Raw genomic sequence first — 21,749 nt, 5'->3', positions numbered from 1 at the left:
ACAATTCTAGGAGTGGATTTGAATTTTTAATTACCCTTAAAACGGACAGCCGCACAGTTTCCGGTTGTTCCCCCTTGTCCCGCACCCTCGCGCTGCTGTTTGCAGGCCTGAGGCCCAGAGCCCACCCTTGAGGGACCCCGCCGGGCGAGGGGGGTCGCCAGCTTGCCATTCCCACGGTGATAACAGAGAGAAAGTTGGGAATTCCGGTACTTCGACGTTGCTTTGCGTCTTGCAGTGGATGGCCATCGTGTTGGGACCAAAAAGTATTTAAAAATGCAACAAAATATATGAATAGACTTTGTTGAAACTTGTAGTATTTATTTGAATTAAAATGGAAGTCTAATCATCCAAGGGCTAGCTTGACTGGCTTAAGTGATCGATGTTTATATATATGGTATGGACATGTGGAGCGAATGGATACCGAGAGAATGACTAAGAAAATATGTGGCGAATGTGAGCGGGAAAACAGAACGAGGACGGCCGAAAAAGACTCGGCACGATCAGATCAATCAGAACCTAAAATCTGGCGGTGTCAAAAGTCTGCGTATCGGAGGGCATGTATGACTAGATGTATGAAGAGTGTGGCGTTTCATCCTCTCTGCCTACCCCTGCGGCGAAACGGCGTGATGGTAGTAGTAGTAGTTTGTGGTAATATCTACCCATATTCGATTGTCAAACACGTGTCACAATAGATTCGATAAATCTCTAGTTTATTTTCTTTAAACTCGGGTGACAATTGAACTAATTGATTCTCTTACTTGAAACACCGTTTTTGTATTGAAAAAATAATTTTTTTGATATCTCATCAAAGATGAAGAAGAATATGGAAGTCTGGGCATTTACGGGGCTTACGACCGTCATAGGCTGGTTTAAGTGATCACTTTACACACGTGCAACATTCACCAATTCTACCCATTATTGACAACCACACTACTCAAATTCTTGGAAGTTCTATATATATGAACCAATTTAGAAACCTTGTTTATGAATCACTAGAACTTCACTAGAGACATCTATTGGTGAGATGTAAAGAAGCTTTTTATTAAGCAGAAACTCTTATATTAGTATGTGAGATCCGAATCCTGGATTATAATCACACACATGAGAAACGCCAGAAAATACCATTTTTATTATTATTATTAAGCTTATAATTTACATCTCACCAATAGATGTCTCTAGTGAAGTTCTAGTGATTCATGAACAAGGTTTCTAAATTGGTTCATATATATAGAACTTCCAAGAATTTGAGTAGTGTGGTTGTCAATAATGGGTAGAATTGGTGAATGTTGCACGTGTGTAAAGTGATCACTTAAACCAGCCTATGACGGTCGTAAGCCCCGTAAATGCCCAGACTTCCATATTCTTCTTCATCTTTGATGAGATATCAAAAAATAATATGAAAATAACTCCCGTAATTGGAGATAATCCAGATTTTGTGAACAAGTATTTGGACACACTCAAAATGTTGTGCAAAAATAAATGTTCGAAATAAATACCTTTATGGTTTTGAAAAGAAGAGAGTTTTCGAAAGGTAAGGAGTAAAAAAATAAATTAATAAAATGTTTTTACAATATATCTGTATTCTTTATAAAACAAATTCCGATGTACATATTTTATTTGTTTTACCGTTCTTTCGTCACTCATTCGTTCCACATGTCCAAACCATCTCAACACACCTTTCTTAATTTTATCGATAATGCTTGTCTCAGCTTTGCATTCCTTCCTTATTTCACTATTCGCACATCTATCATACATCGTTTTGTCGCACATTCTAAAAACAAATTTATGAGGCGAATGTTAGTGGGAAAAGAAGCAGAGGAAGACCGAGAAAAACATGGCACGATCAGGTATGCCAAATACTTGAAAGTGGTCAGGTTAGGTGTCGTATCAACCGGCGGGTATTTATGAGGAGATGCATGAACGTGGAAGAGGCGAAGAATGTTTGCAAGGACAGAGTGGTGTGGCGCTCTATTCTCTCTCTGCCTACCCGTGATGGTTAGTTAGTTAGTTAGTTTTTATTTTATTTTAAATGTGCGCTGAGACAATCACTAAGATCACATGCGATGTTTGAAAACAATGGATTTAAAAAAGTAGTGGAATATACCAAGCAAAATTGAAATTAAAAATAATAAAAAATGGTCTGTTTTTTATGGAGGTGTACTGTACGTCAGCCGAATGTACTCAGCAAAGTTTCGGACCCAATTTTCAGTTAATTTCTTCTTCTATTTCTTTATTTTCTCATTCCTCTCCGTTCTTCTCTCCTCTCTCACAGCGGGGGGGGGGGAGGGGGGGAGGGGGGGAAGAGCTATTCGCTGAGCTATTGTCAAATTAGCCGACTTCTCTCCCGAGTCAATCCAGGTGACATCTCGGCTGTGTGGGCCGCGCAAACTTTGCTTTCAACTCCAACCGACTTTAGTTCAATGTAGTCTGCCTCGGGGTGGCCGTTCGACGTTTTGACGCGTTGCTTGGTGAGTACGCGCCAGCCGCGTATTTTCAATATCTTAAAAATACGCGCCTGGCGCACACTTTGAATAAAATTTCACAATTTAATCTGTTATATATTTTTTAACATAATACGCGCCTAGCGCGTTCTTATTTTAAAAGAACGCGCCAACTGTTTATTTTCAATGTCTTAAGCAAAATGAGCCTGGCGCGTTCTTAGTATTAAGGAAAGCGCCAGCCGTTTATTTTCAATGTCTTAAGCAATACGCGCCTGGCGTGTATTTTCAATAAAATTACACAATTTATTATGTTTTATATGTTAAAACATAATACTCGCCTAGCGCGTTCTTACTATAAAAGAACGCGCCAGCCGCGTATTTTCGTCGAATTACGCGAAACTCGTTTAGCACGTACTTTAAATATGCGTGATTTTTTTTGTCGTATATATGTTTATATAAAATACTCGCCTAATGTGTTCGTGGTTTAAAAGTACGCCCTAGCCGCGTACTTTCGACGGTTTACGCAATACGCAGCAAACACTGATTTTATAGTCTACATAAATGTATTTATTTGAGAAAAAACACAAAAATAAATTTAGTGACAATAGTTTCGCCTTGTCTTGGCATTTTCAAACGAATATTAAGTGTTTGATTTTAACATTTAATATATTGCTCACTCCTTTCAACAACGTCATATATCAAAAATCGTCAATTTTCAGTTATGCATGTTTTCGGAATGCCCAGAAAATGTACTACATCCCAGCAAAAGCTGCATATTTTTAACTTAATATTTACCCGCTACAGGGCAGAAAGTGTTGTTTTTGCATTTTGAAGAAAAGGTATTGTTTCATAATTGTTTTAAATATACTAAATATTTTTCAAATGGAGAAAAAACCTTCAGGTTTTACCTAAAAAGATCTGTTGCACAGTAAAAAGTTCAATAAGTGGCTTGATATTTATTTTTAATACATTTGATTAAAACGATCTCCTGAAAAATCAAGTTTTTTGATATATATGACGTTGTTAAAAGGAGTGAGCGATATATATATCAATAATTTAAAATAATAATAAAACAGGATATAAAAGTCTGCAAGTAAAGACACCTATGATAAAAAAAATACAAGGACCTAAAGTGTTTTTCTACACCTTGTATTAGGGTAGATATTCAAAACGTTTGGCCATAGTGGATTGGGTGGGATGAGGTTTGGCGGGATGGAGTGGGGATTCGAAGGACGTGACGAATGAGCCAGTGCAGGGATTAGAACCCGGAGTCGCGGGATGCTGTTTGTTTACACTACGCCATAGGGCGTTGTCGAATTTGTGTGTGTAGCTGGGAGATAATGATCCAAATACAGTGTGTTAGACGTGAAATACCTACTTGATAATATGGCTATACTTGTATTTTATTCATATTATTTTTTGACATCTCATCAAAGATGAAGAACAACATGGAAGTCTGGGCATTTACGCGGCTGACGACCGTCATTTGCTCGTTTAAGTGATCACTTTACACACGTGTAACGTTCACCAATTCTACCCATTATTGACAATCACACTACTCAAATTCTTGGAAGTTCTATATTATATATATATGGACCAATTTTATGACTTGTTCTTGAATAGCAGAGCTTTACTAGAGACATCTATTGGTGAGATGAAAAGAAGCTTTTTATTGAGCAGAAACTCTTTTATTATTATGTGAGGTCCGAATCCTGGATTATAATCACATACATCGCTCACTCCTTTCAACAACGTCATACATCAAAAACTTGATTTTTCAGGAGATCGCTTGGTTTAAGAATATAATAAAATGTATTTAAAATAAATATCAAGCCACTTATTGAACTTTTTACTGTGCAACAGACCTTTTAAGGTAAAACCTGAATGTTTTTACTTCATTTGAAAAATATTTAGAATATTAAAAAAATAATTAAACAATACGTTTTCTTCAAAATGCAAAAACAACACTCTCTGCCCTGTAGCGGGTAAATATTAAGTTAAAAATATGCCGCTTTTGCTGGGATATAGTACATTTTTTGGGCATTCCGAAAACACGCACAGCTGAAAATTGACGATTTTTGATATATGACATTGTTGAAAGGAGTGAGCGACATGAGAAACGCCAGGATACATCATTTTCATTTTTATTTTTTAAGCTTATAATTTATGGCGTATGTATGTTTTTGTATTAATCGTTAAAATAAACACTGATTTCTTTAGTCTACTAAGTTGTATGTTATTTTAAAAAAACACATAAAATCAATAATAGGGCTGAAGACCTACGATTGGCTGGCTCCAGTGATCACTTTATACACTTGTATAACGCTCACCATTCTGCCCATCATTTAACATCCATATTGCATTAATTTTTCAATGTTGTATAGATGCAATGTTCTTGGATTCCATTCACATGCGAGTATCTATTATTCTTTTAAATAAATACTGATTTTTTGTTTCTTTTTTCTTCCAGAGACTTGCAAGGGAACAACATCACTGCAATTCTGGAGGGAGATTTCCGTGGCTTGTCCAATTTGAAAACTTTGTGAGTATACATTTTATTTATTTATTCCTTCAACGATATACATCCCTGGCCATATGTATTAGGCATCGCTACATAGATGTTTATATATATATATATATATATATATATATATATATATATATATATATATATATATATATATATATATATATATATATATATCCATATATATATTTCAAATCCTTATCCGCACTCCAATGGTGCATAGGGCACTGCATTATACAAACACAGTGTTATCTTGATCGTGTTGATCGTGTATTCCCAGCAAAAGAGGCATATTTTCAACTTAATATTTACCCGCTACAGGGCTGAAAATGTTGTTTTTGCATTTTGAAGAAAGGGTATTGTTTAATTATTTTTTTAAATATATTAAATATTTTTCAAATGGAGAAAAAACCTTCAGGTTTTACCTAAAACACGTGTTGCACGGTAAAAATTTCAATAAGTGGCTTGATATTTGTTTTTTATACATTGTATTATATTTTTAAACTTTAAAAGCGTTCTCCTGAAAAATTAAGTTTTTTGATTTATGACGTTCTTGAAAAGAGTGAGCGATATGTATTATATGTACTACCTTTTATATATATATATATATATATATATATATATATATATATATATATATATATATATATATATATATATATATATATATATATATATATATTTATATATATATTTATATATATAAATATATATATATATATATATATATATATATATATATATATATATATATATATATATATATATATATATATATATATATATATATATATATATATATATATATATATATATATATAAATGTTATATTGGTCCAATTCCACCCTCTAGTAAGCCTCGGGGGTAAGTTAACGCAAATTTCGGAAAGCGCTAATGTTTTATTAAAGGATGAACGGGCGAAGGCCTTATGATTAATTGAAGTACCTTCAAGCCAGAAATGGAGGGGATGTTCAGAAGTGACTGGAAAATAAATATCGAAAATATTACACCGTTAGGGCTTCCTTCTCTTTAAAGCGATATACAGTACTAACGTGTAAAGGCAACTGGCCGTAACTCATGTTGCGGCTGTTTGGCGTAACACGGCTCAAAGCATTGTAGGCGTCTGGCCACGCCATCAAGTTGACCACACTGAAATACGAATTCGCCACGGAGATTCCCGAGCGGATTCAACAAAAGCGGCACACCGAAGCGCGGAGACCGAGATTCGCCTGCATCGCTTGATTGCTGAAGGACGTATATTTTAGCTTCATATTTAATTCAAAGTTCCATAATCAATAAGAATTTATATCAATAAACAAACTGTAAGTAACTTTAAAACTGGCCTCTATCATATACAATCATAGATTCTGCTATATCTCTTTCCTTTACTGAGATATTCATCATCCAAATAGCCGCAAAATTGTATTAATTTGATACATCGCTCACTCCTTTCAACAACGTCATAAAAAAAAACTCGATTTTCAAGAGAACGTTTTTAAAGTTTAAAAATATAATAAAATGTATTAAAAATATATATAAAGCCACTTATTGAACGTTTTACTATGCAACAGATCTTTTTAGGTATAATCTGCTTTTTTTTCCCCGTTTGAAAAATATTTTGTATTTAAAAAATAATAATTAAACAATACATTTTCTTCAAAATGCAAAAACAGCACTTTCTGCCCTGTAGCGGGTAAATATTAAGTTAAAAATATGCCGCTTTTGCTGGGATATAGTACATTTTCTGGGCATTGCGAAAACATGCAAAACTAAAAATATACGATTTTTGATAAATGACGTTGTTGAAAGGAGTGAGCGATATGTCTCTCATTATACTATGTTTATGAAATCGTATAGGACAGACGAAAGTGTGTGGTGTTCCATCCTCTCAGCCTATTGACGGTATAAGCAAATCTTTTTTTGCGTCCAGTGCCTTATGTATTTTTTGTTGCACCGTTTACCTACGATGTAGTGATGTTAGCAGATGATGTAATTAAGTTCCTCTTAGTATGGGCAGGCCATTCTTGAGGGAGCTAATTATCCCTCAAAGGAGGCGCGTACGTCAGGCGAGATCAATTTCACACGTGGCTTGACGCCTGAAAGTGGCGCCCAACCTTTTACTGAGCTTTTCATCTCACCAATAGATGTCTCTAGTGAAGTTCTAGTGATTCAAGAACAATGTTTCAAAATTTGTCCATATGTATATAGAACTTCCGAGAATTTAAGTAGTGTGGTTGTCAATAATCTGCCTCCGTAGTGTAATGGTCAGCACGCTCGGCTACCGTTCTGGAGGTCCCGGGTTCGATTTCCAGGGGGGTCAAATAAATATTAGTGATTTTTTCACTGTGATATTTATTCAATATTACCCTGGACTGGTACCTGAAGCGGAGGGCTGATCACCTTTCCTTCATGTGTAAACGATCAAGTTGACTCTGCGTTTATATGACGCAGTGCCCTATGCACCATTGGGGTGCGGATAAGGTTGTCAATAATGGGCAGAACGGAGGAAATGAATGAAGAGGAAGAGGACTATATCCAGCAGTGCAGGACAGAGGGCTTATTAAAAATGAGAATAAGATTCTAGCATTAGTTTTAGCTTATATTTGACGTACTTCTACGCCATATTAATAATAGAATAAATGGTGCTTTTAACAGAGTGATTCCAAATAAAAATATGTCCATGGAAGCCAAGCTGGCGGTTCACAACGGCGTGCTGGTATCGACACTAATGTATGGAAGCGAAACATGGAACTGGCAAAGGTAGGATGAAAGCAGAGTGAACGCTGTTGAAATGCGCTCCCTCAGATGAATGTGTGTGAAATCATTGAATGACAGATTAAAAACGAAGATATAAGAAAGGAATGTAAGGCTGAACGAGGAATAATTGAAAAGATTAGGAAGAGTTCTTTACGGCGGTATGGACATGTGGAGCGAATGGATAGCGAGAGAATGACTAAGAAAATATATGTGGCGAATGTGAGAGGGAAAACAGAACGATATATATATATATATATATATATATATATATATATATATATATATATATATATATATATATATATATATATATATATATATATATATATATATATATATATATATATATATATATATATATATATATATATATATATATATATATATATATATATATATATATATATATATATATATATATATATATATATATATATATATATATATATAAAGAAAAAGACTTGATCGAAAGACGAAGACGAAAAGGCAAGATCAGATCAATCAGAACCTAAAATCTGGCGGTGTCAAAAGTCTGCGTAATCGGAGGGCACGTATGACTAGATGTATGGATGTGAAGGAGGCGAGGAGTGTAAGTCAGGACAGTGGCGTTCCATCCTCTCTGCCTACTCCTGCGGCGAAACGGCGTGATGGTAGCAGTAGTAGTAGTTCTACGCCATTTGACAGTCTCTTATAGAAAATGGCGCTGTGGTTAGTTCTATAACTGAGTTTAGGAACATATGCAGCTCCATATGAAGTGTGCAAGACTAAATTTTCCATCGCTTCGATTTAATTACGCTCGTATGGTATGGTATAATTAGAGCTATTACTAGCTAGAGTACTCTGTTAGAATCTAATGGACTTTCTTAGAAATTTGGTGCAATTATGTACATATCGCTCACTCCTTTCAAGAACGTCATAAATCAAAAAACTTGATTTTTCAGGAGAACGTTTTTAAAGTTTGAAAATATATTACAATGTATTGGAAATAAATATCAAGCCACTTATTCAACTTTTTACTGTGCAACAGATCTTTTTAAGTAAAACCTGTATTTTTTTCTCCATTAAAAATATTTAGTATATTTAAAAAAATAATTAAACAATACCTTTTCTTCAAAATGTAAAAACAACACTTTCCGCCCTGTAGCGGGTAAATATTCAGTTAAAAATATGCCGCTTTTGCCGGGATATAGTACATTTTCTAGGCATTCCGAAAACATGCACAACTGAAAATTGACGATTTTTGATTTATGACGTTCTTTAAAGGAGTGAGCGATATGTATATGTGGAGATCCTCACCAAAACGTTACATTCCATTATAAATGATTTTAACCTTTCCCTTCCCGTGCTAAAATAAAAAACGCGTTCCGGTGTTGGGTAGTCACTACACAATAAAAAATTAACGATTTTTAATCGGAAAAATACGAATATTCATAGTAAATCCCCTTAATTAATTATAAATGAAGTAAAAATATATAATAATTTAGATTTATTTGCTGAAAACATTAAAAAACCATCTGTCAACGCTCACGGAACAAGCATAGGTCCATTCTTATCGGGAGCCCAAAAGCTACTGCCGCTCTAGCCAGAGAACATTGAGCTTTGAGCTCCTCGCGCTTGCACAGTCCAAGTATGCAAGATTTTGAGAGTGTTCAAATACTTGTTCACAAAATCTGGATTATCTCCAATTACAGGAGTTATTTTCATATTATTTTTTGACATCTAATCAAAGATGAAGAAGAATATGGAAGTCTGGGCATTTACGGGGTTGACGACCGTCATAGGTTAGTTTAAGTGATCACTTTACACACGTGTAACATTCACCAATTCTACATTATTGACAACCACACTACTCAAATTCTTGGAAGTTCTTTATATATGAACCAATTTAGAAACCTTGTTCTTGAATAACTAGAACTTCACTAGAGACATCTATTGGTGAAATGTAAAGAAGCTTAAAGAATATGAAAATGACTCCTGTAATTGGAAATAATCCAGATTTTGTGAACAAGTATTTGGACACACTCAAAATGTTGTAAATAATTATCTGGTCAAATTATAAACTTAAATAATAAAAATGAAAATGGTATATTCTGGCGTTTCTCATGTGTGTGATTATAATCCAGGATTCGGACCTCACATACTAATATAAGAGTTTTTGCTTAGTAAAAAGCTTCTTTACATCTCACCAACAGATGTCTCTAGTGAAGTAGTTAAGATTTCTATAGAATACAGTAGACAGAACAGATTTGCATTTAAAGGAATTCTTTGTGCAATGTCGGAAATGTAGCTTTTTGGCGAGGACCTCCACATTTCTGCCCAAGGTTAAATTTTAACAGCATTCGTGAATACGAGTATTGTCGTCTTATCGACAAATTGAATCAAGCTTCTAGACGTCATTTAAAAAACCAATATTTTTTCGTTCCTTTGGGGCCAATCGTGCGTTATGTTGTCCGGCTGTCATTAACAGAAATACACTGACCACGCACACCTATTAAGGGTTAGATCAGAGATTCTCAAACTTTTTTGCCCAATGCCCCTTATTATAAATTTGGAGCACCTACGTATAAATTCTGCCTCCGTGGTGTAATGGTAAGCATGTTTACCTACCGTGCCGGAGGTCCCGTGTTCGATTCCCAGGGGGGGGGGTGGAAATAAGTAAAAGTGATTTTACACTCTAATATGTCCGCCTCCGTAGTGTAATGGTCAGCATGCTCGGCTACCGTTCTGGAGGTCCCGGGTTCGATTCCCAAGGGGGGTAAAATAAATATAAGGGATTTTTTCACTGTAATATTTATTCAATATTACCCTGGACTGTTACCTGAAGCGGAAGGCTGATCACCTTTCCTTCATGTGTAAACGATCAAGATAACACTGCGTTTATATGACGCAGTGCCCTATGCACCATTGGGTGCGGATAAGGGTTTTTATTATTTTATTTTATTTTATATGTATTTAATATTGCCCTAAAATGGTTCCTGAAACGCAGGAGTGATCGCCTTGCCTTCATATAAGTAACGATCAAGATAACACAGCGTCAACGCGGCACAGTGTTATATATGTACACATATATACCTACTCATATATAATTCATTTTTATTATTTTAGCTTATAATTTGACTAGTTGATTTATTTACAACATTTTAAGTGTGTCCAAATACTTGTTCACAAATCTGGATTATCGCCAATTATAGGAGTTGTTTTTCATGTTATTTTTTGACATCTCATCAAAGATGAAGAAGAATATATAAAAACGGTCGTCAGCCCTGTAAATGCCCGGACTTCCATATTCTACTTCATCTTTGATGAGATGTCAAAAAATAATATGAAATATAACCTTTCAATATATCGGTGACATGACACATCCCTGTTTATTCCGATGTACTGTGAAATACACAATGCTCGATTTGAATTTTCACCAAAAATATAATGCATACATTTTGAATTGCTGTAAATTTTTTAAATAAAGCCCCAGAAACAATATCCAAACGGTCGTCAGCCCCGTAAATGCCCGGACTTCCATATTCTTCTTCATCTTTGATGAGATGTAAAAAAATAATATGAAATAGAACCTTTCAATATATCGGTGACATCACACATCCCTGTTTATTCCGATGTACTGTGAAATACACAAAGCTCGATTTGAATTTTCACCAAAAATATAATGCATACATTTTGGATTGCTGTAAATTTTTTAAATAAAGCCCCAGAAACAATATCCATTGAGTTTTATTTTAATATAAGGTATTTTTTTTAAATAACTCCTATAATTGGAGATAATCCAGACTTGTGAACAAGTATTTGGACACACTCAAATGCTGTAAATAATATATTGACTTGTTAAAAATGACTAACTGCAACAGATCTTTTTAGGGTAGACCTGAAGGTTTTTTCTCCATTTGAAAAATATTTAGTATATTTAAAATAATGAGCAAGCAATACCTTTTCTTCAAAATGCAAAAACAACACTTTCTGCCCTGTAGCGGGTAAATATTATGTTAAAAATATGCCGCTTTTGCTGGGATATAGTACATTTTCTAGGCATTCCGAAAAATGCACGAATGAAAATTGACGATTTTTGATTTATGACGTTCTTGATATATCGTCCTCATACAGGAGAATGTGACCAAGTGCATTTTTTCACAAAAACGTGATCATTGACTATTTGATATCTTACTAGCTTAATATTGCCCTGAAAACGTCCCAAACGATTTTATACTCGGAAGTATGATATAGACTTGGTAAAAATGACTAACTGCATTGATGTTTATTTTGTTGCCAAGCAAAAGTGACTTAAATGGCCCTCCTGAACATTTTACGTTTTGTTAGTTGGTCACTTTCTCCTGTACGACTAAGAATGTGTATTAATCTCTTGAAATCTTCGTATTAGTTTAGTTTATACGAAGCTCTTCGACAGCCTTTCAAAAGACTTCCCAAACCACATTTTAATGTCTGATCGCCTCCCAGGCTACCTCAGCAGTCCTCAGGAGGGGGCGACGTCACCCATATGTTGAGAACCGCTGATTTGTATAAATTGCGTTTTTGCTTCAAAGAGTGTTAGATTGTAATGGAAGCCATTTCACGAGGTGAGTTCGTTTACACACCGTTCGTGACAAACTTAGCTCAGCTTGAAAATTGTGCTAATTTCATTGCTAGTAATTATTTTTGCTTTGACCGATATTATGCGATACCTCGTACGTCCAATACACCTAATAACATATCGCTCACTCCTTTCAAGAACGTCATAAATCAAAAATCGTCAATTTTCAGTTGTGCATGTTTTCAAAATGCCCAGAAAATGTACTATATCCCAGCAAAAGAGGCATATTTTAAACTTAATATTTACCCGCTACAGAGCATAAAGTGTTGTTTTTGAATTTTGAAGAAAAGGTATTGTTTGATTATTTTTTTACATATACTAAATATTTTTCAAATGGAGAAAAAACCTTCAGGTTTTACCTTAAAAGATCTATTGCACAGTAAAATGTTCAATAAGTGGCTTGATATTTATTTTTAATAAATCGAGAAATCGTTTACAATTCATTTTGTATATATTATACATGTCGGTAACCATTCACAAAAGTACGACTACGTGAAATCAACCTCGAGTGCCCTAGCCATTTTGCCTACTTATTTTTTCTACTATATCTACTTTCCTCCTCCATTTTCTTTCGTATTTAGCAGTTACATCCTCCAATGGTAAGCAACCCCGAGTGCCCTTGCCATTTTGCCTTTTTATTTTTCTATTATACCACATTTTCCTCCTGTATTTTTTTCCTTTAATTTTATCATCAGCTGCATCCCTTCATATTACAAAAATCTAAACAGACCAGATCACCTTGTCTTCATGTAGTTACTTCGATACAGTGCCCTATGCACCAATGGGACCATAAAAGTGTTGAGAAAATTAATTTGTAAATTTTTATACGTATTTTCTTTTTTAAGTTTTTCTTTAGGGAAGATACGAGGTATTGCTTTGTTTTTTATATTCAAAAAATACCTAATTATATTAAAATAAAAATCAATGGGTATTGTTTCTGGGACTTAATTTAAAAATTTTACAGCAATACAAAATGTATGCATTACATATATATTTCGTGAAAATTCAAATCGAGCTTTGTGTATTTCACAGTACATCGGAATAAACAGGGATGTGTCATGTCACCGATATATTGAAAGGTTCTATTTCATATTATTTTTTGACGTCTCATCAAAGATGAAGAAGAATATGGGAGTCTGGACATTTACAGGGCTGACGACCGTCACAGGCTGGTTTAAGTGATCACTTTACACACGTGTAACATTCGCCAATTCTACCCATTATTGACAAACACACTACTCAAATTCTTGGAAGTTCTATATATATGAACCAATTTTGAAACATTATTCTTGATACACTAGAAATTCACTAGAGACATCTATTGGTGAGATGTAAAGAAGCTTTTTATTGAGCAGAAACTCTTATATTAGTATGTGAGGTCCGAAACCTGGATTACAATCACACACATGAGAAACGCCAGAAAATACCATTTTCATTTTTATTATTTAAGCTTATTGACCAGACAATTTATTTACAACATTTGACCAGACAATTTGGACACACTCAAAATGTTGTATACATGATATACAGTTGGGATTCCGAGGGTAGATAGTCTCCTGAAGCTGTACAAAGCGAGCTGGTCCAGTGTAGAAATGACTAACTTCGTTTTCTTCTTCTTTTCAGACAATTGACCGACAACCAGATCCACACCATCGACAAAGACGCCTTCCAAGATCTGTCGTCGCTAGAAAGACTGTAAGTACATTTTTTTACTTATTTTTGTTTAACAAAAAATTATTTATTTATTTATTTAATACTTCCCTTAGTAAGTTTCACGAGAAGGGCGCGTGAAGCGCAGGATTTATCACCTTGCTTTCATGTAAGCAACGTTCAAGATAACACCGCGCCAATACGATGCAGTGCCCTATGCACCGTTGGGTGCGGAAAGAAGTTTTGACATTGCTATTTTTTAGCTGCTTCTCAAATTGTGTCAGAAAATACAGATACAAGTATACTTAAATACTTAAAAAAATTCAAATAAGACGTCGACTATGAAAGAAAGTTAACGTTTTAACTACGGCGTATATATAACTTAAACTGTACTATTATTCTTGATGAATTTTGGCTTTTTTGATACCGATCATCGTTCAGCATTGCCAGAAAATTATAATTGAAAAAATTTTGTAAATAAATTGTCTGGTCAAATTTTAAGCTTAAATAATAAAAATGAAAATGGTATTTTCTGGCGTTTCTCATGTGTGTGATTGTAATCCAGGATTCGGACCTCACATACTAATATGAGAGTTTCTGCTTAGTAAAAAGCTTCTTTACATATCACCAATAGATGTCTCTAGTGAAGTTCTAGTGATTCGAGAACAAGGTTTCTAAATTGGTTCACATATATAGAACTTCCAAGAATTTGAGTAGTTTGGTTGTCAATAATGGGTAGAATTGGTGAATGTTACACGTGTGTAAAGTGATCACTTAAACCAGCCTATGACGGTCGTCAGACCCGTAAATGCCCAGACTTCCATATTCTTCTTCATCTTTGATGAGATGTGAAAAAAAAAAAATGCCTAGTATTATGAAGATTATATAAAATTATGTAAAAATATTTTTAAAAAAAATAAGGCTTACCATCTCTAGGTTTTATTTTATTACAAAGTTAAATACAAATATCCACAGATGTCATTACAATACAAATTATTTTTATTTTTATTTATTTTTAAATTTGTATACATTTATTTGTCCGCCTCCGTAGTGCAATGGTCAGCACGCTCGGCTACCGTTCTGGAGGTCCCGGGTTCGATTCCCAAGGGGGGTAAAATAAATATAAGTGATTTTTTCACTCTAATATTTATTCCATATTACCCTGGACTGGTACCTGAAGCGGAGATCTGATCACCTTTCCTTCATGTGTTAACGTTCAAGATGTATGATGTAGTGCCCTATGCACCGTTGGGGTGCGGATAAGGGTTTGAAATGAATTGAATTTCCTTTGTCCCATATTATATATATATATATATATATATATATATATATATATATATATATATATATATATATATATATATATATATATATATATATATATATATATATATATATATATATATATATATATATATATATATATATATATATATATATATATTTATATATTTATATATTTATGTATATATACATCGTACCAACTGACAGATATACTTGGACGTTCATTAACGTCCATACTCCTTTGAGAAAAATTCGCACAGACGTTCATTTACGTCCGTACTCAGAAAAGATGCAAGACTGAGAAAAGTATGATATCTATGTGTGTATTTGAAGCACGTTTTCAAAGGAAACCATCTCTGTTCCAGGCGACTAAATAATAACCGTCTTCGGCACCTTGGAGAAGGGCTATTTTCGTCCCTACGAAATCTCGTGCGACTGTGAGTAATGAACAACACTTGCTACTCGGTGGCCCCTAGCTAGCTCCCTCCCTAGCCCGGGCGAATAACCTAACCCTACTAAATGGTCCGCAGTTTCCAACCGTGCTTGTCCGGAGAAATAATTAAATAACCTTCAATAACCTTAACTAATCCAAAATAACCTCAACTAATCTAGGTTATTTTACCCCAGAAGATCTTAATACATACATTATTTAACCTTCCCCAAAAATAACCTTAACTTATCCTGAATAACCTGAACTTATATTGGTTATTTCACCCCAGCAGATCTTAACACATCCATTATTTAACCTTTCCCAAAAATAACCTTAACTAATCCAGAATAACCTCAACTAATCTGAATTATTTCACCCCAGCAGAGCTTAATACATTCATCATTTAACGTGTTCGAACCTTTCCCATAATAACCTTCACTTATACAGAATAACCTTACCTTCTCTGGATTATTTCACCCCAGCAGAGCTAAATACATTCATTATCTAACAAAACTTAACCTTATCCAGAATAACCTAAACTAATCCAGAATAAACTCAACGCTCATATGTGTTATTTTATCCTAGCAAAGCTTAATAGATTCGTTGTTTAACTTAACCTAACTTTACTCAGAATAACCTTAACTAATCCGGAATAACCTAAAACAATCTGGTTTATTTTAGCCCAGTAAGCTTTAAAGATTTATTTATTAAACTAAATTTAACTATTTTACCTAACCTTACCCAGAATAACCCAAACTTATGCAGAATAACCTAACCTATAAATACCAAAATAACCTCATCTAACATGGGGAAGTTTACCCTTTCAGACTAATATCGTAGTCGTACAGGAAAAAGTGACCAACTACCAAAACGTAAAATGTTCAGGAGGGCCATTTAAGTCACTTTTGCTTGGCAACAAAATAAACACCAATGCAGTTAGTCATTTTTACCAAGTCAATATATTATACTTCCAAGTTTAAAATCCTTTGGGGTTTTTTCAGGGCAATATTAAGCTAGTAAGATCAAATAGTCAATGATCACGTTTTTGTAAAAAAAAATTCACTTGGTAGTTTTCTCCTGTATGACTACTATGTAAAGTGAAATAAATTAACCTCTTATAATTAAAATAAAATAAAAAAACAGCAAATTTTAGGTACGGTACCCATTATCGCACTAAGATCACCGAAGGAAAATCAAGGTAGGTACTTCAAATGATGTATGTAAAAAATGCTGGTATCTTTTTTATGATATACAGTTTATTGTAACAACTGCAGACAGTTGGTAGAATTCCATATTGAATTGTTGGGTAGTATATAAAAAATAAAACAAGGTTTGTTGGATTGAATTCTACATTTATTTATGTATATGTTAATACGTGACGCGTTTCGACTTCTTTGGACATTATCAAGCACAATGTGTTCGATAACAATGATATACAGTGCTCCTTAGAGTGCTTGATCTCCTGAAATATATGTAATCGTGCTGCTGCTGTAACTTCAACTGTTCCTTTTTATCAACAGCCTTTCTCGCAGACATTAGACCACATCGGGACTGAAATAATCACACGCAAACGGCGGGAAAACGTTAAATCCGGGGACGTAAAAAACGGGAATTACTGTATACGGTTCCAGGTTTAGGCTCCAGGGCGTCATCGGGCCCATTGTGTCCAGGAATGCAGCGCTGATTCGTCGAATTAGTCCCAATTGTGCGTCTCGGCGTCTCCCCCGGGACGCGCGCCCGCAGGACCTGCGCGCTAATTGCAGGATATTGTCAAATCGGGCCATTGTAATTGAGTTACGCTCTACCGCGAGTCAGGGGCATTCCTTAGCGAGGAGAACTCGACAGAGAATTTTTAATATTTTACATATTTGCTACTGGTTGTGATGGGTAGGTAAAAAGAGGGAGAGGAAGATCCCCACACGATGGACCGATGGAGTCGAGGTGGTTCGATCGCTACGTGCAGCGCAGGCAAGGGATAACTGGAGAAGAGGCATTGCTTCTACAAGGGTCACAACCCTCAGCAATGAAGAATAAGACGGAGAAGAATATAATGGTTTGCGTGATTAGCTACCGTGCTTGAGGTCCCGGGTTCAATATAAATATAATCGAATATAAATAAATATTAGTGATTTTACACTCTAGTGTATATATATATATAATCTTACCCTGGTCTGGTCCACGAAGCGCAAGAGTGATCACCTTGCCTTCGTGTAAGTAACGATCGAGATAACACTACGTCTATACGACGCAGTGCCCTATGCACCATTAGGTGCCTATAAAAGTTAGAAGACGATATTTTCGTACATTTATTACACGCGTTTATGTTATTTTCCCGCAGTTTACGTCGAAAATAATATTTTAAAAATTAGATAATTTGCATAGCGCCATTTTCGTAAAATGCTACCTCAATAGCGCTTATAATGACTTAAATAATAATATGAAAATGACGATAATAATAAAAAATCGTATGAATATATACAGGGTGTCCCATAATCCAAGGTATTCCTTTTAAAGGGTGTTAGGCAAGCTCATGACTCACCAAAAAATGAAAATATGACCTCAGTAAAGGTGCCTTAGTTTTCGTGATATTTCCACTTTGATGAATTTCCATATTTTAGGATTCTTACTAGGATATAATGCATATATATTTGTGTATATATGTATATATATATATATATATATATATATATATATATATATATATATATATATATATATATATACATATTGTCCGCCTCCGTAGTGTAATGGTCAGCACGCTCGGCTACCGTTCTGGAGGTCCCGGGTTCGATTCCCAAGGGGGGTAAAATAAATATAAGTGATTTTTTCACTGTAATATTTATTCAATATTACCATGGACTGGTACCTGAAGCAGAGGGCTGATCACCTTTCCTTCATGTGTAAAACGATCATGATAACACTTCGTTTATAAGACACAGTGCCCTATGCACCATTGGGGTGCGGATAAGGGTTTTATTTATTTTATTATATATATATATATATATATATATATATATATATATATATATATATATATATATATATATATATATATATATATAAACAGAATGTAATTAAAATGTAACTTTGTTTTAAAATCACTATAAATATTTTATTATAACTTAATTATAATGTCTACCGGTTTCGAAGCTAGCCGCTTCTTTATCAAGACTGATTAATACTTGATAAAGAAGCGGTTAGCTTCGAAACCGGTGGACATTATAACTAAGTTATAATAAAATATTTATAGTGATTTTAAAACAAAGTTACATTTTAATTATAAAATGGAAAACCACAAAGTTAGTGCTTCAAATATAAATTATATATACAGAACGCTGCAACTCAAAGTATTGATAAGAGCCTGGCTCTTAGACTTACGACGTTTTGCTAGAAGTCCCTCATTCTTCTACCTTCATTTCCGTTTCTAGGATCTCTACATGACCCCACTCCCTTCAAACTCCCCTCCTCTTCTCACATTTAGACCTCTTGAGACTTAGTCCTTTGTCATTTGAAGCAGGGAGCGTCAAACTGCGTTCGCATTTATTTTTTTACTCAAAATAGATTTATTATTTTTTTTTTTACAGTTCTTTATAAAATCTGGATTATCTCCAATTACAGGAGTTATTTTTATATTATTAAAAGAAGCAGAGGAAGACCGAGAAAAACATAGCACGATCAGGTATGCCAAATACTTGAAAACAGTCAGGTTAGGAGTCGTAACAATCGGCGGGTATGTATGTGGAGATGCATGAACGTGGAAGAGGCAAAGAATGTTTGTAAGGACAGAGTGGTGTGGCGCTAGAGAATACTCTCTGCCTACCCCTGCGGGGAAGCGGCGTGATGGTTAGTTAGTTAGTTAGTTAGTTATATTTATTCAATACTACCCTGGACTAGACTGAAGCGGAGGGCTGATCACCTTTCCTTCGTGTGTTAACGATCAAGATAACACTGCGTTTATGTGATGCAGTGCCCTATGCACCATTGGGGTGCGGATAAGGGTTGGAAGAAGAAGAAATACTGTCAAAAAACATTAACTAATGAAATCTACGTTTGAATAATCTCTAAACACATCTCGGCTGTCCAAATTTAAAACACAGTAAGGGACATTTTTTTGTAGTAGGTTTTGTTTTGCATTTATGGACTAAGTAGAGTCTACTTAGTCCATAAATGCAAAAAAAAACCTACTACAAAAAAAGTCCCTTACTGTGTTTTAAATTTGGACAGCCGATCTTTCATCATCATCATCAGTAAGTAATTATTTTATTGTAAAACCTTTATACTGTAAATTGTTATCGTATTTATTGTATGTATTGTATATAATCTAAAAAAAAACTAATAATAATAATAATAATAAAACCCTTATCCGCACCCCAATGGTGCATAGGGCACTGCGTCATATAAACGCAGTGTTATCTTGATCGTTTACACATGAAGGAAAGGTGATCAGCCCTCCGCTTCAGGTACCAGTCCAGGGTGATATTGAATAAATATGACAGTGAAAAAATCACTTATATTTATTTTACCCCCCTTGGGAATCGAACCCGGGACCTCCAGAACGGTAGCCGAGCGTGCTGACCATTACACTACGGAGGCGGACAAATAATATAATCATAATACATTGTTTAAACATGTTAGTATGTCGGCTCAACACAGGCCACGCCTAAAGAGCCGTAATACATATAGTAAAAAAAATATATGTGTCTGTGAAATAAATGTGAATTTGTATGTGTATTTTTACATTCAGAAGGCACTGAAAGATAACATTCCGCCTCTGTGAGGTATTTCCGGTATATTTTCTACTTAAATCTGTCCGCGAACCCGGAATCGAACTCCCTGCGCGTCGTTAATCGAATTACCGTACGTCTGTACCACTTACAGCCGAACTACCGGGCATATTAAATGGTGAGGGCTTCCCAACTCTGTGTAGGCTAAGAGAAACGAAGAAAAGGTATATATATATATATATATATATATATATATATATATATATATATATATATATATATATATATATATATATATATGTATATATGTATATATATATATATATATATATATATATATATATATATATATTTCTGTATATATCTCTAGTAAAGTTCTAGTGATGAAGTTCTAATGTTTTAAAATAGGTTCATATATCGCTCACTCCTTTTAAGAATGTCATAAATAAAAAATCATCAGTTTTCAGTTGTGCATGTTTTCGGAATGCCCAGAAAATGTACTATATCCCAGCAAAAGGGGCATATTTTTAACTTAATATTTACCCGCTACAAGGCAGAAAGTGATGTTTTTGCGTTTTGAAGAAGAAGGTATTGTTTTGTTATTTTTTTTAAATACAGTAAATATTTTTCAAATGGAGAAAAAACCTTCAGGTTTTACCTAAAAAGATCTGTTGCACAGTAAATATGATATATATATATATATATATATATATATATATATATATATATATATATATATATATATATATATATATATATATATATATATATATATATATATATATATATCATATTTACTGTGCAACAGATCTTTTTAAAAAACCTTCAGGTTTTACCTAAAAAGATCTGTTGCACAGTAAATATGATATATATATATATATATATATATATATATATATATATATATATATATATATATATATATATATATATATATATATCATATTTACTGTGCAACAGATCTTTTTAGGTAAAACCTGAAGGTTTTTTCTCCATTTGAAAAATATTTACTGAAAAATATATATAAAAAAAAAATATATATATATATATATATATATATATATATATATATATATATATATATATATATATATATATATATATACATATATATATTATATCTTAATTAGAGTTAGAAAATATGAAAAATTGAAGAAGTGGCACTGATAAACTAATCTTAGGCGTAGATATTCTGGAAATTCATAAAAGTGGAAAACTAAGGCACTTTTCAGGTCATATTTTCATTTTGGGTGAGTCATGAGCTTGCCTAACACCCCTTAAAAGGAACACCTTGGATTATGGGATACCCTGAATATATTCATATGATTTTTATCATCAT

At 33.9% G+C, this 21,749-nt stretch overlaps 1 protein-coding gene across 1 annotated transcript in view; it reads left to right on the top strand.

Moving 5' to 3' along the window:
- Positions 1-3,638: 3,638 nt before the first annotated feature.
- Positions 3,639-21,749, top strand: part of sli (slit guidance ligand) — a 62,622-nt gene continuing 44,511 nt past the window's right edge. Inside the window, exons 1-4 of the mRNA XM_088269779.1 lie at positions 3,639-3,643; positions 4,912-4,983; positions 13,946-14,017; positions 15,622-15,693. Coding sequence (XP_088125905.1) covers positions 3,639-3,643; positions 4,912-4,983; positions 13,946-14,017; positions 15,622-15,693 — 221 coding nt within the window. The remainder of the gene's footprint in view (positions 3,644-4,911; positions 4,984-13,945; positions 14,018-15,621; positions 15,694-21,749) is intronic.

The sequence above is a fragment of the Brachycentrus maculatus genome, unplaced genomic scaffold (assembly GCF_059751285.1).
Source record: "Brachycentrus maculatus isolate JH-2025_06_01 unplaced genomic scaffold, ASM5975128v1 h1tg000363l, whole genome shotgun sequence".
In the NCBI taxonomy this organism is placed as follows: domain Eukaryota; kingdom Metazoa; phylum Arthropoda; class Insecta; order Trichoptera; family Brachycentridae; genus Brachycentrus; species Brachycentrus maculatus.
The sequence above is the reverse complement of the archived record's forward strand: the minus strand, read 5'-3'. Positions and strand labels throughout refer to the sequence as shown.